The 27,020-nt window shown below is 40.5% G+C and overlaps 1 protein-coding gene across 4 annotated transcripts in view; it reads left to right on the plus strand.

The window, feature by feature from the left end:
* Fars2 (phenylalanyl-tRNA synthetase 2, mitochondrial) overlaps positions 1-27,020 on the plus strand; it is a 412,552-nt gene that overhangs the window by 102,415 nt on the left and 283,117 nt on the right. For all 4 annotated transcript variants that reach the window (XM_029547418.1, XM_029547417.1, XM_029547419.1 and 1 more), the window contains 2 exons: positions 7,678-7,837; positions 22,607-22,738. In XM_029547418.1, the coding sequence (XP_029403278.1) occupies positions 7,678-7,837; positions 22,607-22,738 (292 nt within the window). The remainder of the gene's footprint in view (positions 1-7,677; positions 7,838-22,606; positions 22,739-27,020) is intronic.

Below are 27,020 nucleotides of genomic sequence, written 5' to 3' on the forward strand. Positions count from 1 at the left end.
AGCCCTGGCTGTCCTGGAACTCCCTCTGTAGACCAGGCTGGCCTCGAACTCAGAAATTCGCCTGCCTCTGCCTCCCAAGTGCTGGGATTAAAGGCGTACGCCACCACGCTTGTCTTATGCATGGTTACTTAAGTAATGTGAGTATATGAGGCATGGAAGCTTAGTTATGTTCATGCTTTATATCACATTCTTTATTCTGTCTGTCTGGTTCTTTCTATATTGAAGCCAGTAGTGAGGGAGCTGAGTTCCAGATTGGATCACAATTGTAAAACTGGTTTGGATTCAGCCTCCATCCCTTACTGTACAATGGTGCACCTCACTTAACCTCTGAACTCCCTGATTTCTTACTGGAGAATCTGGGGTTAACAAGCATTATAAGCATTAAATGAAAGCCTGTAGTAGGTAAGGCAATGACTTTGCAAGGTAGAAAATACCTGTTACCATCAGCTTATGATTCTGTGAGCTGCAGCAGTGTCAAAAGGTCTGTCACAGAAACTCGGAGAAATAGGCAGCATGGGTAGAATATAGCGCTCACAGGCAAGGCTTGTGGAACTGAAGGAGGGCATGGTCTCTGGATATTTCAGTGAGCAAAGAGAAAAGGAATTGTGCATTGAAACCATAGCCCAGGCCCATACAACCACCTGTAATTCTACTTTCCTCCAATCCCTTTCCCTTTGCATAGTGAGAATTTTGCATGTTTGTATATTACTCTTTTGATTCCCCCTCCTCCTCCTCCTCCTTCTTCTTCTCCCTTGAAATGTATGCTTAACATCTAGGACTCTGAAAAAAATCATTTTTGCTTTCTAAAATTTAGATTTAATTGGCTTTTATTATCCACTTTCCTTGTTAAACCATACCTCAATTAGTTTCTTGCATCTATTCTATTCTCATTTGAACTATTCCCCTGGCTTCTGTAATCACAATAGAATTTGTATTTAGGATCATTTAGGGTTTGTATTGGGGTATGTAAGAAAATGTCAGAAATAAGTGAAGGCCTAGTATGAAAAGAGGTGGCACGGTCTGTTTTGTGTGGTTGATGGAAAGCGAAGTGTCCATCAACATTGTAGATCTGTCTCTCAGTCACAAGATTGAGAAACTATCCCTTAAATGTCTCTGGGATTGGGGTGAGATCTTCTTTTGGTCTGAGTTTGATTCTAGTTGTCTAAGTGGACTTACCCCCTCTGGATCAGCCCTTCCTGGGTTCTTTTCCTTCTTTGAGCTGGGCATAGTCCACCCTTACAATCTCTTCCTGCCCCAGTGTTGTTTCATTAGAAATAATAGCTGGCTATGCATAGATACTCTTGTTTTTCCTTGCACCATATTGTACAGATGGCCTCACCTGCTAATCCTTTTCCTTATTTCTGTGTTTTCTGATCTTACAGTGTTTTCTGAATGTTCCAGATAGATTTTGGTCATACTTATATACTCACTTATATAGTGAGGTCTGGCACTCACTATGTAGCTCTTACTAGTTTTGAAAATAACCTTTCAATGCTTGACTTCTTTATTTGGCATTGTCCTAAGCTACAATATAAGGCTAGAATAGAAAAACTCCTGGTCAAGGGAATACAGGCCTGAGTATAGTACCAACATTCCAGTTGGTCTGGTTTAATCACTTTGGCTAAGGGGTCACTCCGGGGAAGGTGAGCTCATGTTAAGTCATGCTAAAAAGACCCACAAAATAATTCATTCTTTACTGAGATACTGTACTACCACCCCCTAGAACCTCCACTCCTAGTAGAGAAACTTAAGGACTCCAGCCATGGGTCAGCATAGGTCTCCTGGCTTTTCTGAACTCTAAGTCAAGCAGTAAGTAAGCTTCCTTACCCAGTCTCTAAAGCTTCTCTGGCCTACTATGTGTCTGACCTCTGTGTCAGCTTAAACATCTTAGTTTTCCCCTTCTTTCCTCTATTTTCCTTTCTGGCTGCAGTTGAGGCTTTACAGCTTGCCTGCCCTGTGGTTTTTCTCTTTAATCTAATAAAATTGTTCTTATGTTTCCATTTGAATCCATTTTTAAATTCTTTTATTAATGATTTAAGAATTTCAAAAGGGAACCCTATTTTCCCTGTATAAATAGTAGTTATTTATATTTTCTTTATACACACTGATATTAATATATAGTTATTAAACAAAATGTTCAGCTCTATACTTCACTGAATTTCCTTGAGTAATGAATGTAGGCTTGCTTTAACTTTCATTGCTCCTTCCTTGCTTTCTGAGTGATTTTCCACATGTTTGATGTATTTGCACAAACATTCCAGTGCTTCTGATTTGTTGAAAATTATTTACTTCATCCCATAATTGAATTGTATAGGCCACAACTTGCCTTTCAGCATTATCTGCTACCTCTGTAACTTGAAGAAGACACACACTTTTAGTTGGAGGTTTTATCTATGTACAGAGGTGGCATGAGTACAAAGTTAACGGTGACAGGCAGTGTGTGGTTCAGAGGAGGGTCATGTGCTTTAAAAATGATAGTACACTTTATTACTAATGTGTGATATACATTAGTCTTATCAGGCAAGTACTTTGAGTTTGGAGAAAGGCACACCAGGGGACCATGCACGTTAAAGTTAGTTTTCTTATGTAGTAGCTAAGAGCTGCACCAGGTTCCTTTGTCATGGTTTCCATGCTGATCCTTTAGGAAGGGACAGAATGAACTATTCTTATAGCATTGTGTGAAGCTTTTGACTAAGTTTTAGCTTTAGCTATTATTGTTTGAGGTGCCATCCTTAGCTGTGGTTCAGGAAAACAAACAAACAAACAAGCACAGAAAGAGCTACATTGGATTAAAGTTGAAGGTGTTGAATTCTTAAATGTTTCTTCTCAGGTCTAATGCAGATTTAAGAGAATTTTCCATTTTTCATTGCTAACAATGTAATGGCATTTGTGCCAAAGAGAGATCATAAACTTAAGAATATAGATAAGCATAAGGTGATTAACACATTAAAAAGTATATGTAGGCTGTGTGCTCTGTTGACAGCATACAGAGTGGGAGAAGATCTTTGCCAGACAAGGTGTTAATATCTAGAATATATAAAGAAAAAAATTAAACATCAAAAGAACAGAACTATCAGTCAAAAATTGGTGAATAAAATGAATAGACAGTTATCCAGAGAAGAAGCATAAATGGCTAATAAATATTTGTTTAAAGTGTTCAGTATCCTTAGCTGTCAACAATCCAAGTTATAACCCTGAAAATTCATCTCACCTCGGTCAGCATGGCCTCCACCAGGAAACAAAGAGTAAGGGATGCTAGCTGGTATGGGGAGAAGATAACCAACCCTGTGAGTTGTGGTGGCACTGGAGTTATTGTAGCCATGTTGGGGTCAGTATGGAGAGTTATCAAAAAACTCTATGTGCTATGTGCATTCTACCTCATAGATGCTTGCCCTCCTAGGTTCACAGCTGTTCTACTCATAATAGCAAGACAATAGGACCAGCCTAGCTAGGTGTCCATCAGCAGGAGTTGATCATGTAAATATGCTACATATGCACAATGGGATTTTGTTTATAAGTGTAAAGAAAAATGAAATTATAATATTTGTGGGATAGTAGATGAATGAATCTGTAAAATATTACATTAAGCAAGGTAACCCAGACTCAAAGAAATGCCACATGTTCTCATATGTGGAGCCTGTCTTGAAATGTTTACATACTTTTGTATATGTGAGTTTGTGTTGAGGTGTAGGTCATGTAAGCAGAAGGGGCAGTGAATGATTCAGGGAAACAGAGATGTTGAGGGAAGGGACAGCCAAAGTAACTCAGGTGAATATGAGGCTATTGGATGTCGGCAGCTACAAGAGGGAGAAGGGTAGGGGAGAAAGAAGAATTCACAGAAGCAAATTATGCTTGAAAAAATCATGAAAAAATCTAAAACATTCTATACCTAGTATCTGGATTTTGACCAAGAATATCTATGCTTTCTTTCACCTGTCTACCACTGATGAATTGCTTCCCCTCATATGAATTTGCCTCTTCCTATTTCTCATGAGTTAGCTTGTTTGGGGGAGTGGTTCCAATCTTAGAAGCAGCCAGCTCTATGGTTCTATACAAAACAGCAAAGCATTGTGTACTGTAACAGTAAGCGTTGACAAGTGTATTATTTGCAGTGCACACTATTAATGAGTAAATACTCCTCTATGCCCCTCACTCTATATGCATGAGAGTTTGCCTGAAAAAAAAATACACCATTTTTGTGTTTTATGCTCATGGAAATCAGAGGAAGCCAATAGATCCCCTAGTAATGGAGTTATGGGTGGTATGTGAGCCCTAGTTTGGGTGTTGGAATCTGAACCCAAGTTCTCTAGGGAAAAAAAAATGGTTTACCCACTGAGCAATCTTTCCAGCCCCCACCATGTCCCTTTTTGTCCTTTAAATGACATTTGTATTCCAACTAACTTCAGATGTAATCTTGTTTATTAGGAAATGTACAAAATATATAAAAATATCAAAATAAGGGGAAATTATGATTGATCTTACCACATAGAGATGGTAGATATTCTACTATTATGGTTTTCTTTTAAATCTTGAATTTTTAATATTTGTATTATGGCTCCCCCTTATCCTAGTAATGGAATAACATTATTTAATATAAAGTTTTCTATGAAAAAATACTGATGTTGTTTGTTAATTTAATGCAGTTACTAAATTCTTCACCGTTAAAGGAAAGTAGTGTTCGTGAACCATAGTCTCTATAGAGTATTTCCCTTTCCAAAGCTTAAAAATCACATTGGGAAGTTCTGTTTTGCTTTGCTTTTCTTTTTGGAAAAACATGGTTTAGCAATTAAAGTGCTATTAGTTTCTTTCATCTAGTTTCCTCAGGGGACATTCAAATAATGCTGAAGGTGCTGAGATTATTTAAAATACTTTTCTCTTTAGTTTTATTTTATGTGTGTGAGTGTATGTATGTCTGTGTAGAACTGCATACTTTGTGCCCATGGAGGCCAGAAGAGGTGTCACATCTGCTGGTACTGGAGTTATAGCTGATTGTGAACCGCAGTGTGGCTACTGTTCCCCAACCTTGTTTCTCTGGAAGAACAGCCAATGCACTTAATTGCTGAGCTGTCTCTCCAGCCCCTAGAACTATGTTTGGAGTTATCTTCAATTTCATATTTATTTAGATGTATTTAGATGACATTGCCAGTTCAGAGAGACTTAGATTTTAAATATAGTAAAAATCATTTGGATAGAAGGTTAGAATTTCTAGTGATCAAACTGGATAACCTTTCATTAAGAACCAGGCTGGTCATGGTGTTTAATACCTAGAACTTGAGAATGAGAATTATTAGAATGGTCCAACTTTAAAACAACCCTGGGCTATACTGTGAGACCTTGTCTTAATTTAAAGAAATAACAACACTAAAAAGGATAGAACTAGGCATACTATGATTCTGTGTTCGATACCCACCTCCATAAAACAAACAAACAAACAAACAAACAGGAATAAAGTATGAAAGACATTCACTTCCTGGAAGTCTTGTAATGTTATTCTGAAACCAGTTTACAAAGTCAAGTTCTAGAAGCTTGTCCTAAGTGCAATTTAGATGTGAGACAGAAGGGATAAAAAGAGATAAGCAACACATGAAATACTATTACAATAATTAAAGATATTCTTGAGATATTAACATTCATTTTTTCACATGCATGCATATGTGTGTGTACGTGTGTGCGTGTGTGAGTGTGTTTGTGTGTTCCTGTCTGTTTGTATTCTGCGTGGGAGTCAGTTTTGTCATTTTTACCGTGGGAATTCTGGGACTTGAACTTAGGTTGTCACACTCAGTGGTGAGCACCTTTCACAGCTGCACCATGTGACTGAACTTTGCTGTATTTAAAACTTGTAGAACTAGGACAATTTCTTGAGGAGAGGACATGTGCATTGAACTGATCCTGGAGAAGGCAGAGGCGCATTGTGGGGGTTTCTGCATGCAGCTCTGCCCTTCTCTTTAGGGCTGTCAGGAGACTAAATAAGATGGAAAGTGAACCCTGGGAACTCTCATCCTAAGCTGTAAGTTGGCCCTAGGGCCATCAATACTCTACCCCTACAGTCTTTGAGGCTGAAAGTGTCCTTAGCCTAGGCCATCAGGCTTTCTAGTGGTTAGCAATGTTCCACAGACCTAAAATCACCTAGCACAGACATACACTGTCGAACAATGCTTTTGGTGCAGTGACAGAACAATTCCCAGTTGTTTCCGCTATTTTGATCCTAAGGCATAGAGCATGAAGTATTTGGGAAAAATTAAAACATCAAGTACCAAAATGTGTTAATAATAAAAAATGTTGCATTGAAAACCATCATACTTGAGCTTTCAAGTCAAGAGAAGATAGAGAATTTCAGTGTATATGGCTAAGTGTAAGGAGCCAGTTTGAAAAGTCTCAATCCTCCACGTTTCTAGTCATGGTATTTTGGAAAAGATGAACTATAGACTGAAGCGAAAAGATTAGTGGGCACCAAGGTTTACTGGAGCAAGACACATTGGCAGAGGACAGATAACATTTAGTGCAGTGAAACGATTATGAGCTGTTAAGTAGTGATTGCATTTCACTGTACATTGACGAAACCCACAGAGCACCTAGCTTCAGCAGTGCCCTAAATGTACACTCGGCTGCCGTGAGCACGGCTGGTGTGCAGTAAGGACTGGCTGGTGACATGCGGCCGTAAGTCACGTAAGGCATGTCCCTTGGTGCAGATAATATTAGTAGAGGAAGCCTCTGTGTGTTATATAGTAGAGGAACAGTGTGTGTGTGTATGTGTGTCTGTGTGTTGGGGACTGGTGGCATATTGATAGCTCTACCGTCTCACTTTTGTTGCAGACTTAAAACTGTTCTTCAAAATTAGTCTTTATTTAAAAAAAAAAAAATCAAAGAACAAAACAAAGCAAAAAACTCCTGCAATTCTGAGGCGTGAAATGGAACGTTCAGTTATGTTTGCTGGAATTGAAACATTTCTCCACACTTGAGTGAGGCAGAATTCAATCCTGATTGACACTCAGTATAGTGGGCCTATCCTCCTTACCTTCCCTAAACTGGGACATTCCTCAGTCTTTCTCTGTCTTGAGCAGTGAGTGAGTGGTTCTCAACCATACTGTTGCTGCAACTCTTTAATACAGTTCCTCATGCTGTGTTGACCCCAGACCATGAAATTATTTTCATTGCTGCTTCATAACTGTAATTTTGCTACTGTTATGAATCATAATGTAAATCTCTGGCATGCAGGATATCTGATATGTGACCCCTGTGAAAGGGTTCAACCTTCACAGGGACCGTTTGTGACCTACAGGTTGAGAACCACTGCTTTAGAGTGACCCTGAGTGTCTTGGCCTTTCCATTAGAATTGGATAATGTCTCCTGTAAGTATGACTGTGAATAAAGGCAAGTGTGAAACAGATCATCAAAGATCAGACATCAGTTTTAATTCCCAGAGTCCCTCCACCCTGGGTAGCTCAGAGCTTGCCTCAACATTAGTACCAAAGGCCATAAATTTAAATGTGCATATTAACTATAAAATTTCTTTTAAAATGTAGCTTAATTGTTTGATATTCATTGTTAAGATATAAATCTTATTCCCACGTTGTAACTGAAGTAATAATTATTTTTAACAGAATTTTTATGCTGTTAAATAGAGACTGACCAAGACCCTGTTTTACACTTTTCATTATTCCTTTTGGCTGTTTCCAGTTATTTGCTGGCGTAAAGGATGGAGAAAGCTTGCAGCTCTTTGAAGAAGGTTCTCGCTCTGCTCATAAACAGGAGACACACACCATGGAGGCTGTGAAGCTTGTGGAGTTCGACCTTAAACAAGTACTGACTAGGCTCGTGACACATCTTTTTGGAGATGGTAGGTACTTAGAAATCTTTGTGTTTCAAGACTTAATAGTTCAAAAGTTACTGAACATTATGTAACAGATCATTGAGGCTGGTTGTATGTAAGGTTCCTGTTGTTGATTTGGTTTTGTCTAAGTTATAGGGAAAAGGGAGGGAGCCTTGGGGTCTTTCAACTTGCAGTTTTATAGAATGGAACCAGCTAGAGAAGGAACAGCGATGGTGGATTTACTGTCATCAGTGTTACATGTCTGGTTTGCTTGGTTTTGTTTCCGTATTTTTAGATCCCATGGACAAGATTCTTGACAACGTGGAGTATCACATGATAAACAATCATACATTGATGTACTGATCACTACTGTCACTAGGAGAAAAATTAACTGTGCATCCTTATAGGAAAAATAATACTGTTTAGATTTTAGCTCTCACTTCATATACTTGTCTTCATATCTTTCTCCAAGGGGGTGGGGGAGTGGATACTGTTGGTTTCTCCTGCTGTTGGAGCCACAGGTACCATCCCCAGCTGGACCCCAGAGCTTTGTGTTCTGGTTCCGATGACAGTCTCATTCCTCCAGACGTCTTCCTTGCATGAAGGAAAGCACGTGCTTAAGGCCACTATTGTGATTTAGTGGGGCTCTGCTGCTCTGTTTTAACAAGGCTTATAGGAGTATCTTTACTTACATAGCATCAGATGCATAATTCATACAACATTTAAGAAATCACTAAGAAGCCACTATACATTCTTTATATTCGCATACATTATTTTAAATTTGCACATCAACATCAGACATACACGCTTCTGGGTAGTAAGGAATAATAACAGGAGGATGTGGGAAACTACATTCATCTATATTTGTAACATTTTTGGTAAAAGTATGAAGTAAAATATGACAAAATGTTGTGATTTGATAAAATTGAATAAGGGGTACATGGATGGTTGCTATTTTCTATCTCTGTCTTCAGGTTTGAAGCATCTCCTATTAAATAATCTAATGTGAAACAGATTTCAGTTCGAGGTTGTTTATTTCCAAAGTCCTCTTACAGCTAGCCCCTTTTTATTTCTGAACGAAAAGGATTATGGCCATAGTAGGAGTTGTGTAATCTACTTAATACTGAGAGGTAGGGAGACGGATTATATTGTTTAAATATTTAAGAGACAGGGCAGGGAAGAGGGGATCCCAGTGGTAAGCAGAAATCTTCTGCCTCTCATAGCGCCTCACAGCACGCCAGGCTTTTATCTGCAGTTTTTCCTTTGTCACCTTACATACAACATTTTTATGTCCCTCCTTATCAGATTTTTTTTTACATATTTCTATAAGCAAATAATTGTAGTTGCTGTTTGTGAGATTTTATGAACTTGATTTCTGCTATGTTGTACACATCACAGTATGGAACAGTCTAGACCTAATTCCTGTCTTCAAGGAGTCAGGCATCTTTATCCTCTTCCAAGGCAACGCTAAGTGTGTATGTGTACTCAGGAGAGGTGCAGCATTCAGGATGGAGGTACCTGTGGAGGACAGCCAGCAGAGGATGCGGGAGAATTAGCAGGGCGGGTACCAGACAACCAAACCATAGTGTGGGAAAGGGAGCGCATGATAGCCAAATCTGCAGATGTAGGGGCTGAACACTACAGAAATGGCTGGGCCTACAACAGGGACAGAAAGCAAAGCGAGGAAGGAATGGGGCCTGCAGTGAGCCCTGTGCCCTCTAAGGAATGCTGAGCGGAATCTGAGGTTTCCGTGGAGATCACTTGTGTACCTTTTAAACCCTGATGTAGTTATCAGGGTTGTTTGTTTGTTGTTTGTTTTGGTATCTTAGGCTTCTTTTATCTAAGCTTTATTTAAAGTAATGTGTTTCACAAATGAAATAAAATATAACATGCAGATTATGCCTTATAAATTGAAAATGTTAAATTTAGTGTAAATATGGGGAAAAAAAAAAACCTAAGGAAGAGGTGCAGGATTAAGATGTCTTTGTTCCAGACTGATGGCTCAGTACATAAGCGTGCCCCAGGTTCCCCCCAACAACCTGAGCTTCAACCCCAGGGCCTACTCAGTGGAAGGACAACACTGATTCTGAAAAGTTCTCTCCTCATTTCCCAGGCCCCATGGAAGGTGCTTGCTCTCAAATCAGTGAATGAATGAAGACCCTGTGCTAGATTCCATGTTGACTGATGGTCTTCATTTCTGGGAATCTGAACAAGTCTTGAACTTGCCTTTATAGTGTGGGGGTTCTTTTTTTGTTTTTGTTTTTATGTTTTCATACCTTTCAAAAACCATGCATTGAGGTGAAATATCATTATTAAAAACAACTTCTGCAATTCATTGTTGGGTTTGTTTTAACTGGGATGCCTGTCTTGACATGGGCCACATACTGATACCTAAATGTAAGAATTTTCTATTTTGAAACAGCAGTGAAGTAGTGTCTTTTCACCAGGATGCGTTTGTTTGTTGATTTTTTTAAAGTTTTGTGGATTTGGTCTTTTTTAACTCAGATTTTATAATAGACCAGTGTTGCTGGATTTTTGTTCAGTTTTTTGTTTTGGTTTGTTTTGTTTTTGAGACAGGATCTCATTGTGTATTTCTGGTTGGCCTGACACTTATTATGTAGGTCACACTAGCCTTTAACTTAGAGATCTTCCTGCCTCTGCCTTCGGAGCCCCGAGGTTAAAAGCCTGAGCCACCATGCCTGACAGTATTGCTGTTTTTATACATCTTCAATTTGACTTTTGGTTGTTAGATCTGCTTTGTAGAGGTAGAGAATGTAATTGGACTAAAAAAAAGAAAATACTCTGTCTTCTTGGAGAACAGTGTTCATGTAAGCTGAAGTCTGGGGAGAGCCCGGAGATTGTTGGTAAATTATTTGAGTACTGAGTGGCATTGAGACCACAGGGCAGTCAGAGTGATGGCAGCTGTCACAGAGAGTGACTCCACAGCCAACCTGACATTGAGCACCTACTGAAAGAATTGTTTCTTTCACCCTACCCCACCTGAACTCAAGCACCATATGAAGATCTTGCTGCCAGAGGTAGTCCAAGAATTCTGACTTTGAAGTCTAATGTAGAGGTTAGCTCTTTAGAAAGGATAAAAATAAACCATTTCAACAATCCACTTCTATTAATTCCTGATTTGGGGCAGCTGAGGCAGGAGGATCAAGGCTATACTGGGCCACATAAGTAAGAACCTTTCAGGAAAGATTAAAAGCCAGGCATGGTGGTGCACACCTTTAATCCCAGCACTGGGGAGGCAGAGGCAGGCGGATTTCTGAGTTCGAGGCCAGCCTGGTCTACAAAGTGAGTTCCAGGGACAGCCAGGGCTATACAGAGAAACCCTGTCTCGGAAAAAAAAAAAAAAAGAACTCCCCCTCTCCCCCTCCCCTCTCCCTTCTCTCCCTCAGTGTGTGTGTATGTGTAAATGAGACATATTAGTTATTTTAATATTATGTCTGAGACTGAGACAATGGAATCTATGATAATGGTGTCAGACAATCTAATTGAATTAGGCCTTTCCCTCCAGTTTGCCTTGTGCTTTTCTTCTCTCTCTTGTTCTGGGCCAGCTTGGTGCAAGGCCTCTATATCATATTCAGTTAATATTTTGTGTACCAAAGGATGCTGAAAAACCCAAACTTCTCTCTTTCCACACTTAAGATAATGGGCACAGACATACTTGTCAAGACTCCTTTTATATTTTTTTATATGGCCTGGGCTCCTCACTGGTTATTATTGGATTGCTTTGTATTTGAAAAGCAAAATTAAAAATTAGAACACATCCTGTCCTAGCGGCAGTTTGTTTTTAGTATAGCAGCTTTAGGTTCAGCTTTTCCCCGTCTCCAAATATGGTTTATTATTTTCTGCTAACATTTCAATTGAACCATATCCTAAGGCTGTTATAAGAGAGATTTTAGAATTAGAAAGAAATAAAATAGCGCTTTAGACTATTTTTATGCTTGTTTTCTATATTGCTACTGCGTTCTTTATACTTTGAATCCTGCTTGGTGATCATTTCTTTAATGTTATCTAAGATAGGCATCTAGGATTCCTAGAATTTTAATTTCTTTTTGTATCTTTTGGTGTTTACAGCCTTTTTCCAGAATAGTGTCTGATATGCACTGGTGTTCACACTATAGCAGTGCTGTCTCTCATAGTGCAGGTTAGAAGAATAAGTTTAGGGAAAGATGGGCTGTGCTGCTCTCATGACAAGGGTGTCCCCACACGAGAGCCTCTGTGTTGGTGTTGCTCTTTGAAACACATCCACAGGAGGCTTCAGCCAGCAGGAGACAGCCTTAGCTACAGGGAGGCCCCTTGCCTAAGGACATCCCTTCCCATGTCCAGAGCCTGAGTGGCAGGAGTATCTTCATGGTGCTCTTCTGATGCTGACTCCTCTGCCTCTGCAAGTGCAAGGCAGACAGCAGGTCCTGTTCTCCTGCTTATTTAATTTCCTCCCTACCAGGTTGCCCTTCCACAGGTGCTGATTTCCCTCAGATAACCTGCGTAGGGACCAATATATGCTCACTTTCAACCAAAGGCCTCTGTGTTGTGAACAGTGGCCCAGTCCAGAGTGAGATTATGAGGTAATGGGAATAAAGACAACATGCCTTGAACATTTTGTTTTGTTTCTCTCTCTCCATAAATCCCTGTTAGTGTAAATGAATTAAAAGCGATTGAGACTATTACGTTTGTAAATGTTCTACGTTGTTCCTAAAATTGGAGTTAGTATAAAATACTTTAAGCCTTCTGTGCTAATGGTCTTTTAAACCTGCTGTTTCCCTGCTGACCACTGTGGGCCGATTTGAAGACAGCTGTTTTCTTAACTTATCTGTTGCTGTGATAATGTGGTCTGGCCAAAACCAACTCCAGGAAGAGTTGATTTGGCTCGTGGTTTGAGAGGGCTAGATGTCCGTGATGACAGGGAGGCGTGATGACAGGGAGGCGTGGTGGCAGGAGCCAGAAGCTGAGGTCACTTCCCAGCTGCATACGGACATTACGGAGCAAGAATAGGAAGGTGTGTGAGGCTATAAGCATTCAAGACTGCCCCCGGGGATGTACACTCTTTAGAAGAGCCCTTTAAAGTTCCAGTAAGCTCCCCAAACAGTGCTCCAACAAGACACGAAGGGTTTGGACACATGAGTCTATGGCAGTGGGTCTCAACTAGTGCTGCAAGCTTTTCATACAGATCCTTATTTTACCGTGACCCCCCCAACCATAAAATTAGTTTTGTTGCTACTTCATAACTGTAATTTTGATACTCTTATGAACTGTAATGCAAATATCTGATATACAGGATATTTGACAAGTGACCCCCAAAGGGGTTGTGACCCACAGGTTGAGAATCACTGGTCTGTGCTAATTCATTTCTTATCTATACCATTATAGTAGTTCTAGATAGTGAAGTAACGTCATTCATTGCACTAAGCAGTGTCCACTTGAGTGCGCTCATTGTAGTCTGACTCTAATCCATAGCAGGGTGTATTTTACAATAAAACGTGTCCATTATGTTTAGCCTTTCTGAGGCTTGGGCTTACTCTGCAGTGGAGACATGAACTGCCAGCACAGTGCTAAATGGGCATAGGACATCACCATGAGACTCAGCAGCATTTTCACATTTTCTATCATCTCCTCTTATATGGGAATGTAGTTATAAGTACTTCATTATTTGGAATTTCTCCTTCCTCTTCATTTTCATTGTTTATATCCTGTTGCCTTACCTTCAAGTTCACTTCTTTTCTTCTGAAAGATCAACTTTGTTACTTATCCTGTCCTGTACATTTTTTTTAATCATAGTCACAATGTGATGAGGATCTTCTTAATTATCTTCCAACTGTGTGCTTAATATATACAGTCTTTGCTTAAGCTTTTGGACATATTGAATATAAGTATAACATCTGGTTTAATGTTTTTTTTCCTAGTTCTGTCATTTGTCATTTCTTGATCAATTGCTATTGATTTTTATCTACCTATATTTTTCTTATTTGAATGCCCTGTGATTATTTATGCAACTCCAGCAGTGCTTATTTCACTGTGTTTTAATCACAGTTTTGTGACTACTCCTAAATACTCTAATCTATTTATGATCTTTATTTTACTCTTTCTTGTGCAGGACTGGAATAGTGTTTAGAATGTAACTTTTTTTCCCCAGTACTGATGCAGGGACTTTCTGAGCCCTATGATAGATAGATAACCAGTGCATTATGAGTCTTTTCATTTGGCTTTGAGGAACTGGAACCATTCCCATGGGAGCATCATTCCCAGCATCACCATTCTTGGTGAGTCTCAATTTCAGGCTGCAGGCGGCCTATCTGTATCTGTATATGTATGTATGTGTATAGGTACATGAAGTAGTTAGCATTCCATGGAGGGTGATCCTTTGTAGAGCCACAGAGCTTGTTCAGTCTGTCTCTCCCTTGCCCTCTCACCCTTTCCCATGCACTCCAGCCTCCATAGTTGTCCAGACTTCCAGCTGTCTCTTTAACTCAGGGCGATTGCTGTGCTGTTCCTGCCTTCTTTCTTCATGGAATTAAGTCTCCTCTCTCAGAGATAAGTGTTCCTGCTTCCCTGGTGCCCTGGGCTTGAATGGTGTTGTTTTCTGCATGTTTGCCCTGCAGTTCATGGGTCCTGTACCTGTGGATTAAACCTTCTATGAGTCAAACTATTCTTTATAAGAAGTTACTTCTGTACTCTGTATATATAGATGTTTTCTTCTTGGTATTATTCCTTAAGCAGAATCATTTTCTTGTTTTTGATATCTCTAAACAACCTCTTAACAGTGGCTGACATAGTACTTAGGTATTTTCCAGTGTCTCACCTTGTCTGATCCTATAGCTCTTCAGAGCCACAGCTCCAGGTTGCATTTGGGTGGTAGTTTTCTTCATCCTTTCTGTACCATCATAGAATTCACCCTGGCATTGTCTCCCAGGAAGCTTTAGTACTCCCCACCTTGTTCCAAGTGTTAGGTCTGCAGAGTCCAGGCTCATAGTGCTTCCCAGCTGTGGGCCTGGAGTCCAGCTCAACTTGTTCTATCTGACCTCTCATTGTGTGTCATTTCTCTTCTGTTTCTCACCCTTGGAGATGTTTCTCTTGTCTCTGAATTTAGCCTATGCCCTCTTTCCCCACCATTTTTGTTATTCTTTTGTTATAATTAGAACAAGGATCCACCCTACAGTCTTGGACTTGTAGTGCCCTTTGCGTATGAGCTGAGTTAATGTCATTTATTATTATTTTTTTTCTATCTGCTGTAGTGGAAGACAGCATGGGAGGCTATTTTCTAACATACTTAGTGCTAATATTGGCTTGGAAACCTAACTCCATAGTAGCATGAACTCCATTTCCTTTACCTGTAAAAGGAGAATAATAATTGTTGTGTTTGGTAGTTGCTAGCTTGAGAGAGTATAGCGGAATATGAGAGAAGAGATGTCAAATACTTACACAGTACCTAATATGTACGAACTGGACAACAAATGCCATTTACCTTTGGGACACAGCTTAGAAGTACGTGTCTACTTCATAGTTCCTAAGGATGTACAGGACTCTAGGACTTTACTTCCATTGCCTTCAATTAAAACCACCTGTGGAGACTGCTAGGGGCCAGGCCCTGTGCTGTGCCCTTTGCATGCCTTCCTTAGTAAACTGTCATAAAACTATTGTTTAGATGAGTTGAGGTACCAAGATGGTAAGGAATACACACAGTATAGCTAGGATCTGATAGGTAGAGATAAGTGTTCAGGTAGCTCTCAGCAGAGATGGTGCCCATCTGTCACTTTTTTTTTTTTTTAAATCAGATTTGCATTCTGGAGTGAGTGAATTCCATTTACCCTGCATTGTGGAGGAGCAGTGGTACTTTACCTCAAAGTAGGGTGCAGTGTAATAAACAGCCATGCAGAGTGAGTCGCCTGTCCTAGCACCCCTGACTACATTCTCAGTATTCAAAATGCTGGTGGCCATTTTTCTCTTCATGGTGAGTTGGAGAAATGAATCCAGCTTAAAGAAGCTAGCTCTAATCTAAGGGGACTAGGAAGGGAGCACCCAGGGTAATTCCCTTCAACACTACTTCCCAACACAAAGGAGGCCACAGCTCCCATCACCAGTGGTGGCTAGTTGCTAGTCTTCCCTCCTGTTCTGTTAGCAGAAGGTCACTGTGGCCCGCACACCACTAGCATCTGGTATGTGCTTGGAGAGATCTCCACCAAAGGACTTTATGACATGGCGGTTTGCCTTGGCTTTGTTAAGAATGACTTTGTTCCACGTAGCATCTCCATTATTGCACTCCCTAGCAAGTGACTGTGGACGTGGGCAATGTACACGGTATACTTACTAAGTAGCTACAGTGGGGAAATTGGCAGGTTTGTGAGGCCCTGGTTGGCGATGAAGGCTGTGCCATGGATGAGGTTTTGTTGCTTTGGAAATGGAATTTATACTCTTATTCCCACAAGGATGCTTCAGAGATTAAATGTGCCTCCTCTTCCTCATAACCACTAGCAACACATTTGCCAATTCTGGAAGACATTCTTCCTTTGCTAGGGGAGAGACAAGGGCTGCATGGAGATAGCTAGTGGCTGAGAAGGCAGCAGGAACCTGAGTATCCTGTGCACACTGGCTGTCTCACTTGCCTCAGGTGGCTCAGGCAGCTGGTCCTTTATTAGCAGCTCCCTAGATCCTCATCTGGGTCCAGAACTCCAGTTTACACCACTGTTAATTATTATGTAACATCTGTAGAGGACAACTCGGCAATGTTTATTCCAGTTATAGAAGTACTTACTCTTGGGCCCAGGAGGGTGTTTTGTTATAGCATTGCTTGACTGTCATCTATGCATTAAGCATATATCAGTCAGGGGTGTCTGTGAAACAGCAGATAGCCATGTGCAGTACTTTGGAGGGATGAGGGAGGAAATGAGTGAGCACGCTATCTTCATGCAGAGAGGCCCCAGACACACCCAGGGTCTAGGTAGTGTGTCTGAGTGACCTGGTTTGGATTGTTTTTATATCTAAGGAAACAAGGAAAGTGGAAATGCATATTTGTATTTGCTTACACCTGGAAGTTTAAAGAAACTATGTTTCCTGTAAGGATTCAGGAGAGCAAAAGAGACAGAGACAGAAATGTGAGGGAGGTGCCTCCCTGCAGGCCTGCTCTGTAGTTGGATTTATCCTGCTAGAGTGTTTTGATTCTGAACTCTCTCAATGTATTGTGTAACCCCCTGCCCCCCAAAAGTTCTTTTTTTTACTTTTTAAAACAAGAAAGTTGTTAAAATAGAACCCTGCTGAGAAGTCTGAAAAGCATGGCCCACATGCTCATTTTTATACCTCTGGTCAAGGACTGTGGGAAGTAGGGGATGAGTTACCAGGGGCCTTTGCCAGGGAGGCTGAGTTATTTCCCAGACTACAATGTCGTTTTCTAGCATATTGTCAATTTTTAAAATAGGGTTTCATTACATTTATTTATTTATTTATTTATTTATCTATCTATTTGGAGGTGTATTGTGTGTGTCATAGTGCATATGTGTAGGCTAGAGAACAACTTCAGAGAGCATTATCTCCTTCCATTGTGGAGGTCTTGAGGATCAAACTCAGGTCGTTGGGCTTGGTGGCTAGTGTCTCTATCTGCTGAGCCGTTTTGCCAAGCCAGTGCCACTTTTTAGGAACTTACTTCCAGCCAGAGTGCTTGCTCTGTCTTCTCTCCATCTTCCTTCACTCTGGTGAATGCCTGCCACAGGTATTCAGAAAGCAACCAGAGCCACTGCTTTTAATTGCTCTTACCTCTGTATAACTGGTACCTATTGGAGCAAAAGACCTATTGGAAAATGAATGACATAAACAGAGATTAATGGCATATGTGTAGTCAGCTTTAAAAATTATTTACTCCAGTGGAGGGTGGCCTTGGAGGGATTTAGAAAACCCTTGCTATAGGCTCTGGTTTGGGTTGTCTTCACATTTAGATTCTACTGCCTGTGGGAGGGGTTCTCATGACATGTGCCCACTTGAAATATGATGGGTCTAGGAGCCAGCAGGAGAATCTGTTTAGTCTTTACTCGGGGAAGTTGAATGTGATCATTTATTAAGCATGGGATCTCTTGTGGAGGCAACAGGGATATGGAATGGAAAGACCACTGTACTAATAGTCACAGTGTGCCCATCAAAGTGCTAGAGACTCCAGCTTTTGATGGGAGTCAAAGGAAGATGGAAAGTGCCCCACCCGTGCATGCGCTGTGTCTCTAGTTGGTCTTGCTAAGAATGTAGCAGTTGAGAGGCTGGTAGGTGGGTGGCTTGTGGAGTAGCCATTCCTCATTCTTGGTTTCCTGGGGCAGTAGGGTAGGTAATGTGTATGGCCTTCAGAGGTGAGAAAGAACTGGAGTGAGTACTCATGGATTTTTCCCATTGGCTCATATCACGGGCCAAGAGGAATTTCAGTTCCCAGTTCCATAGGTACCTACCTCAAGGGTTCTCTGCACACCACCCCACTCCTTGTAGTCTGTGTCTACACCTAATTAGAGGAACTTGGATCCTGAGAGAACTAGGCTGGCTCCTATGGTGTCTCTCCTCAAGACCTATACATAAGACAACAATAAAATAGTTGTCTTCGCACAACATGGAGACATGGCAGCTGGACCCACAAGGGTAAATTAACCTTTGAAATCAGGGGCTTGAGCTCAGTCCATAGTTATTGTGAAATAGTCTTTCCCTGGCTGCCCGCGTCTGAGAGGCACAGGTGTTTTGGATGACTGCACTTATTTACAGAGGTCTGAAGCTGATTTGAAAATCCCTGTGCTTTATTTATAAATGGGAATTATGATGCCTCTTTGCATGATTTTTACAGTAGCTATATTATGATGTGGTTTTAACTTTTTCAAGCACCTCAGTAATATGATGACTATTAAATCTGTGTGAGTTGGACATGCTTATCTCCGAATATGTTATTTTTAGTGGTTATTTTTACTTTTGATACTTGACATGTGTAACAAACCATAATTTCAGCTAGTTGTTGATATTTTATTGTTAATATAGGAAGCTTGCTAAGGTGCGTTTAAAACTGCAGTTAATGTAGGAATTTTGAGGTCATGCACAAAAGCAAAGAAAAAAGCATATTTACGTGGTGTTACTGAAGCACTCAGTAAATCGCTTAACAAATCATCTTGAAAGCGTGTGCCAAATCCACGAAGAAAATACGCTTTAGTGCTAATGTCTTAGGCTTTCGATAAATGATTCCATTAGCAGTGCTTTAAAAATAACCACTGTTCATATGTCAAAGCAACAAGTTTAAATTGTTTAAATATATAAGAGAATATGGCATTTTTGCCAATATTATACATTAACTCATTATCATTACAACATTATAATCACTGCTTAGGTTTGAAATCAAGCCACAGCCTGCTCAAAAGTGGGCTTTGGAAGATCTGAGCCTTTGCTTCTGCAAAGAAGGCTAAAGGAACAACCAGGAAAGTGTAGAGTTAGTGGAGCAGAGGCCATGGATGGTATGAGGTTCAGCATCCTTTGCAAGGCCAGTGGTACTTTCGGGAGATCTGAGGTGGTTCTTGTATTCAGAACTTCCTGTTGAGTAAACGTACCTCCGGCCCATCTATGTCTTCTGAAGGGTTGGTTGTGCCGCTCAGGCTCTGCTATACAGATTATAGCATTCCTGCTTGTGGGCTTTGGAAAGCATTGCCTGGCTTTCCTGCTCGGCTGTGGTTTGCTCTAGGTAGATGTTAGTGTCCAGCAGTTTCCTTCATTTCTGTTGAAAATGACACCTGTAGGAAGATTGGGGATATATTTCTAGGGGATTGTTGGGCTTTCCCAAGGGACATTTGCCCAGGTTTATACAGCAGCTGCAGATTAGCAATTGCTCACGCATAGAGTTCTCCTCAGCTGTTCTGGCCTTAGCAGGTGATTCGCAGACCTTTTGCCAGTGTCCCTCATCAGCAAAACTTTCCTATTCCATTAGAGAGGCTGGCTGTATCTGGGCAGCACTTGAAATGAGTATCTATTGCTACATGCAGCAGTGTGGACAAATCTTAAGATTGATCAAGACAACAAAAGAATACAAAGTAGGGGTGGGGGGTTCAAACACTGTATTGCAAAAATTATAATAACATTAATAAAATATCTACCAGTTCATTACATCCCAGGCATTTAAAAAAGGTTAATTTGAAACAGGTTCTTGCTAAGTTGCCTATACTGGTTTAGAACTTGCCATCTACCTCCTCAGTCTCCTGGATAGCTGGGATTGCAGGTGTGTGTCTGTATTCCTGCTTTTGCCTTTACCTTGAATGTGGTTACAGATTATTGAAGGTATACATCTGTCAATATCTGTCAGATTTGGTACTTTTTACCATGCATAGTTTAATGTATTTTTGTTAGAAATATGTGTGTGTGTGTGTGTGTGTGTGTGTGTGTGAGAGAGAGAGAGAGAGAGAGAGAGACTGTGTGTGTGTGTGTTTGTGTGTATTAGGAGGGGAAATCAATTATCATTGTAAACAAAAATTACTCAGCACAGTAGACAGCAGCTAACGAGAAGAAGCAATTTCAAGATGAACAGAAAAAAGAGAAAACTCTGCTTTCATAGAGAAGTCATCATGTCTCATAATTTTGCTTCCATATGATTTTATCATTATTGTTTTGAAACAGGATTTCATTATATAGCCTTAACTAACATAAAATTTGTTATATATACCCAGCTGGCCTCAACCTTGGACAATTCTGCCTTTGCCTCCCATGCCATCACTGCTGTCTTCTGTCTTAAGTTTTGATTGATGGTCAGGGAATTATTTAAACTATCACAGTTAAGGATTTAGAGTAGAGGAGTCCTGAAGATTGGCTCAGTCACCTGCCCTAGTTTTGTGACTTTGGGCAAGGTTAGACTTTCTCTGTTGGGTCTGTCTTCTCTGTGAAAAGTACTGGAGAAGTATATTGAGTGCTCATAGGATGGAAGGAGTCGCTAGCACTGCTGGAGTTCAAGTCAGATAGTCTTGAGCAAGAAAATTGAATGCCTTAAATTTACTGGGGGTTGGAGGGTGCTTTCTGTGGAGTTGGACAATTCCAGTGATGTACAGGAACTCTGATGACTTGTGTATCATATATGTTCCTGATAAAGTCATCAAGCCACTAGGTGATTTCCCATCTGTTCTCTACTTTCAGGTCACCTCTGCTGTCTTACTTGGGGTTTTATTGCTGTGGAGAGACAGCATGACCAAAGCAACTCTTATAAGGACGACATTTAATTGGGGCTGGTTTACAGTTTCAGAGGTTCATTCCATTATCATCATGGTGGGAAGCATGGCAGCATCTAAGTAGGCATATATGGTGCTGGAGGAGCCAAGAGTTCTACATCTTGATCTTAAGGCAATAGGAGACTTGTCTTCTACAAGTAGCCAGGAGGAGGGTCTTATTTTCACTGAGCATAAGAGGAGACCTCAAAGTCTGCCTACACAGTGACACACTTATGCCAACAAGGCCACACTTCCTACATAGTGCCACTTCCATGGGCTGAGTGTATTCAATCCACCACATCTGTCTGTCTTGGCCATCATTCTTTTGAGTTAATTAATTTTTTTCTTTGCTAAATAATGAGCTCATTGCTCAAAAGAATCATAGTTCTGATGGCTTATTGAAGATCAATTTTGACATTTTGTAGTTATTGTTTTTTTCTTTGTTGATTTTTAAATGTATTTGCCATTTACTGGAGAAAAATATTTGATATTTTTAAATATTTTACTTAAATTTGAAAGTTTCTTTTATTAACATGTTAGCTCTTAACAGTTCATAAAACTATCAAAATGAAATTCTAAGAGAGTGAAAGTTGGTCCCATTTTTGTCAGCTAGACATTGTGGTTTATGAAAACACAGGGCATCTCTGAAGTCAAAGGTTTGATGCTTTGCAGATGTTAGCCAGAGAACATTTCTGCAGTAACTAGTCCAACATCAGGAATAGGGAGCCAGTGGAAATCAGTCCACTGGGCTAGAAAGGATTTGAGGAAAGTGTAAGCTGTGTACTTTGAATCTACTTGTCTATAGATTAGAAGGACAATATTATGACAGACAAAGCTGGGGATTGGAAAGCACACTGTAAAGAGCATTTGTGAGTTTAACAGCCCAGAATTGGTCTGTGTCCTCTGGACTTAGTGAGGACATTTAGCTGGTGTCAGCATGATAGATTTCAAGTCAACAATTTCAACCTCTACCCATAAAGGTGAAGCCCCTGCACAGGTAAATAGCATACCATCATTAGGTCTTTGCAGTAGAATTTAGTACATCTCTGAATTGTTATTTCATCATTGATGGGGGGTGGGGGATGGGGGGTGGACAGATGGCTCAGTGGTTAAGACCACTCACTGCTCTTCAGAGATCCTGAGGTCAATTCTCACCAACTACATGCTGGCTCACAACCATCTGTAATGGGAACTGATGCCTTCTTCTGGTTCGTAAAGACAGCTACAGTGTACTCACATATATTTCATCATTGATATGTAGATTTGGAGAGCAGTCCAGTGAAAGTATATTTTCTTTAATTCTATCCTGCCACTGTGACTTACAGAAACCACCAGAATCACCCACTTATTCATGGTATTGGACTGATTTGCTTTTAGAGGGTCCTGAAAATGGCATAAGATTCTTCTGTTTTTAATAAGATACATCCAGTTTCTCCCAAGTTTTTAGCTTTATTGCCTTGCCACAACTTATCGAAAATCATCTTGTTTGCTCTTTGTTTTATTCAGAATGTTGTAGTTGATGTCCTTAGCTGAGTGGCAAGTGTGATTTAAATGAGGATGTCTTATGACTTGGTATGCCATTCCTTGTCCTCTGCAGGACTGGAGGTTCGGTGGGTGGATTGCTACTTCCCCTTCACCCACCCTTCCTTTGAGATGGAGATCAACTTCCATGGAGAATGGCTTGAAGTCCTTGGCTGCGGTGTGATGGAGCAGCAGCTTGTCAATTCAGGTAAGAAAGAATTCCCCACTGCACTTAAAGGTTTCCTAGAGGACCCCTGTATTCTCCTGTGACTCCATTTGCATAGTCACCTACAGTTATGTAACCAGGGGCAGTATCACCAGATTTTCTGAGAATTCCTATGAGACCCATTTCTAATGAAATGCTTGTCATTGCTCATTTTGCAAATGAGTCTTATCTTTGGAGATCCCTTTTATCAGCTCTTGACAGCTAGATTTGGATCACAGGAGTTTCTTTTCCTTGAGGGTGGAGGTGGGGGTGGGTGCTGGTTTTGTAATTGCCCCAAAGGCATTTGGATATGTGTCACAGGAGTGCAGTTTATCCTCTCAGCTATTCAAGAATAAAGCTGATATATCATCCTCTTTTGTTCTTATTGCACTCAGTTCAGTAGCCAGAATTCAGGAGAGATTTTATAACTACACTACAGCCCCCAAATAAAACCACACATGCTCATGTTGCCTAGTTGCTACCCAGTGTCAGCAAAGGTATTGCCATCAAGTGAGGCAATGTGGACTGGCATGGTAACTGATTAATCTCTAACAGAATTTGAGAAAGCTCTCTCCAGGTCTTCTTTGGGAGATCATTGCCTAATACAAATCATACCATTTAGACTTGCTGTGTGTTTTTAAAATATCACTCTGAATTTAATTATAAAACCTTTTTTTTTTTTTTTTTTTTTTTTTTGAGGGCTAGGGATGCTTGCATGCATAAAGCTCTGGATTTGATCCCCCTGGGCATGCGTTATATTCCCAATAGTCTGTGATCCCATCACTCAGCAGCTAGAGGCATAAGGACCAGAAATTCAAGGACATTCACAGCGATGTCGTGAGTTCAAGACCAGTGTATGATACTTGAAGCAGTCTCAAACACACCAAATAAGTGTGCATGCAGATGTAGGTGTATACTGTGAAGTCTGAGTTTCTTAGTGAAAGTTGAGAGGTTAGGCAGAGAAGCGCCAAGTAGAGAGGGACTGATGTGGCCTGTGGCCTGCTCAGTGTCCTCCACTCTCTGCATTTTGACTCTTGGAAAGGGGCATTTACAATGTGGTCTTAAAAGACAGTTTAGCTTGGGTAGGATGCAGACTTCTGCCTCAGGGTAGACAGGAGGGAATCATTCTTGGTGACTAATACATTTCGAGAGATTATGATTAAGGGCATATGGTACCAGGTCAGGATGAGGTGAGACAGAAGACACAAGGTGGCATGAATGTTGGAACTGTCCTTGGATAAGAGGCTAAATGCCTGGCCCTCTTCTAACTCTCCTCACCCAATGAGGCCTGCTTTGCCTATTATTTATTCACTAAAATGATCAATTTAGAACAAGAAAAATAGTTCATTCCCAAGATGCCATATGTACGGAGGCAGAAGCCTGGATCTCTAATATGTCTTTGTGAGAACAGTGTTATAGAGTATTTATTTATGTGATCAAGAATTGGATAGTTGAGAAAGGAAAAGGGAATTGAAAGCATGGAAGGGTAGAGAGCACTGTCTGCTGCCCATGAATGGGTGTACTCATGACTATTTAAAGGATTTGTACCCGGAAATGATGGTGTCTCATTTTTCTGAAGGTAGAGTTTTTGTTTTTTAAATCTAAGGTCACTCATTAGACAACTATGCAGGTCTGATAAGGGTATGATGGTTTCAACCCATTTGAAGTAGCTCAAAGTTTTCCAATTCCTGGAAAGCTACTTAAGCAGTTGTCACATCTCAGGCTCGTGGCCACATTGTTCCATGTAGATATGTGGCCTCAAAAACTGATGATCACACAAATGACTTGAAGTTGGGGAGCCCAAGATCTGTCTGTCCAGGTTTCCCCTAGCTTTCCTTGAGGGCCCTCAGTCTGCAGGGCTCTGCACACAGACAAATGCCTCATAGACAGCTTTCCCCTGTGTGCAAAGCTGACCTAGGGATGAAGGGTGGAAATTAGAGCCTGAGAGTAAATCATAGTCCTCAGTTGACCTTGGGGGTTTCCGAAACTCAGGCTGACCTGTGACAGATGAGTACACTTTGCCCATGTCCTCTGATCTTTGGTTTTCTTGTAGCTCAAGTGGATACAAGGATGCTCTATGTGAAATCTCTATATCAAAAGTAGTTGAGGTACTGAATGAAAAGTGTCTAGGAAAAAGTCTGACACACAGTCACAGTGCAGTAGAGATTAACTGCCCATGTTGTAACATCCAGAATTTTGCTAATGCTCAGAGCCATTTATCAACAATCAAGTTGCTGCAAAGTTGTATGTATGGCATTTAAGTATCTTAGGGAGAGGAAAACTAAAGTAATGGAAAGAAAAATAGTTGATATTATAAAAGGGCACCTGTGTAGGATTTGCTGTTTGTACTTGAAGTGTCAAAGAACACAGGAAAGTTTGTCATACTAACTTCTCCTGATGACTTAGCTCCCTCCACCCCCACCCTACCTCTGGTGATTTTAGGACAATATCATGTCAGCTCTCAATACTTAAGTTTCCCACTGGGATGACTCAGGATGCTTCTGCGTCTTCATATGGGATATGGGAGAAAAACATCTGAAGTTATCACCACAATGTCACTGGCTGATTGTACCAGGAGGAAATTTATCATTCATTGAGCCTTTGTGAGGTTTAGATTATGTAAGGCAGAGAGGAAGGTCTGTGGTGCAAAATAACTTTAATCATGGTGGCCAGCTTGACCACATCTAGAGTCAACAAAAACCTTAGCAGTTGAGAGATTTCCTTGATTGGATCATTTGAGGTAGGATGACCCACCCTAAATCTAGGCCACAAGTGATGGTCTCAGCCCATATAAAAGGAAAAAAAATGGAAGCTTTCTAATGTTGCCTGCCTACCCCCGACTCTCATTGTTAATTTCATCTGTGCTATTGCTGAGGAATTCCTTCACTGGGATTTGAACCTGCTTCTAGATTCCCATGTAGACTGAGACATCCTCCCTCATGGGATGAACAGCTACTGTATTCTTAGCCTTTCTGTCAGGAGATAGTGATTGTTGCACAGGCCAGACATGAATCTATAAGCTACTTTAATAAATACCACCACCACCACCACCACCACCCACACACACACACACACACTCATTCTACTAGTTCTTTTCCTCCAGAGAACTCTTGGCATAATTTCCTTGCCTCCTTGTTGAACTGCTAAATGGACTCGTGGGAATCTTGTGTAAATCCATTATCAATTTCTATTGTTAGACAATTATTGTCTGTATGTTTGTGTATGCATTTTTTTCTTGCTGTCTTTTTATGGCTAATGTGAAATAGAGTTTGTAATGTCCCTTTGAGACTGTCCCAACACACAGACATAAAAAATGGTAAAGGTATCCTGTGGTATTTGTCACAGGAATGAATAGTAAGCACAGTGAAAGGAAGGGGGAGCTTGAAGGCTTTGGAAAGATTAGGTCAGAGATTCTGAGGATGGAGCACTCACACAGAGGTTGGCAATGCATGTGTGTCTCCAGATAAACTAGCTTCCTGTTTCCCAGGAATTCCATCTGTTGGCACTGCTGCTGCTCAGCTGGTTTTCCTATTGTGCTTTCTCTGTGTAAATGTGAGTGTCTTTCTTTTCTGTCCTTCTTTGAGAACTCATTTCTATAGGTTCTGTATGGTTCATAAGCCTTGGTATATAGCCTTAGCTTCTTAGGTACATTAGACATGCTGTTTAATAGAATTTTCAAAAACTCTACACAGGGCATTTGACCAAGAGTTTACAAAAATAATAAAAAGTATCTTTTCCATGTAAATACGTACATCATTTTAGTTTGAATGCAGGATGTCACTCAAAGCTCATGTATTAAAATATTGGTCCCCAGGTTGGTGCCATTTATTGCATGTGGGATGTATTTGGAAGGGAGATGGGATGGGTCACTGGACACATGCCCTTAAAGCATATTTAGGCTCTGTCCTGTCTCTGACCTCTATAATGTGAGAAGTGTCCTCTGATTATGGTGTACTGCTGTACCCTTGTCTAAAACTCTGAGCCAACTAACCATGAACTGACACGTCACAAGCCGAGTTCCATCATGCTTTGAAAATGCTGTGTTTGGGATAAATTGAATTTTCCCCTAATGTGGTGTAGATGATGTTATAACCACAGTCAAAGTAAACAATATTTTGTCATGAAGATGTTTGCTGTTAACCTTTTTGTGATCTGCTCTATCCCCAACCCTGTCCTGAAACCACTGATAGTGATTCTACTTAAGTTTTTCCTTTCTAGTATGTTCGGTAAATGTTGTTATATGGCCAGTATGTATTCTTCATATGTGACTTCTTTTACTTAGCAT

The sequence above is a fragment of the Mus pahari genome, chromosome 16 (assembly GCF_900095145.1).
Source record: "Mus pahari chromosome 16, PAHARI_EIJ_v1.1, whole genome shotgun sequence".
Lineage (NCBI taxonomy): Eukaryota > Metazoa > Chordata > Mammalia > Rodentia > Muridae > Mus > Mus pahari.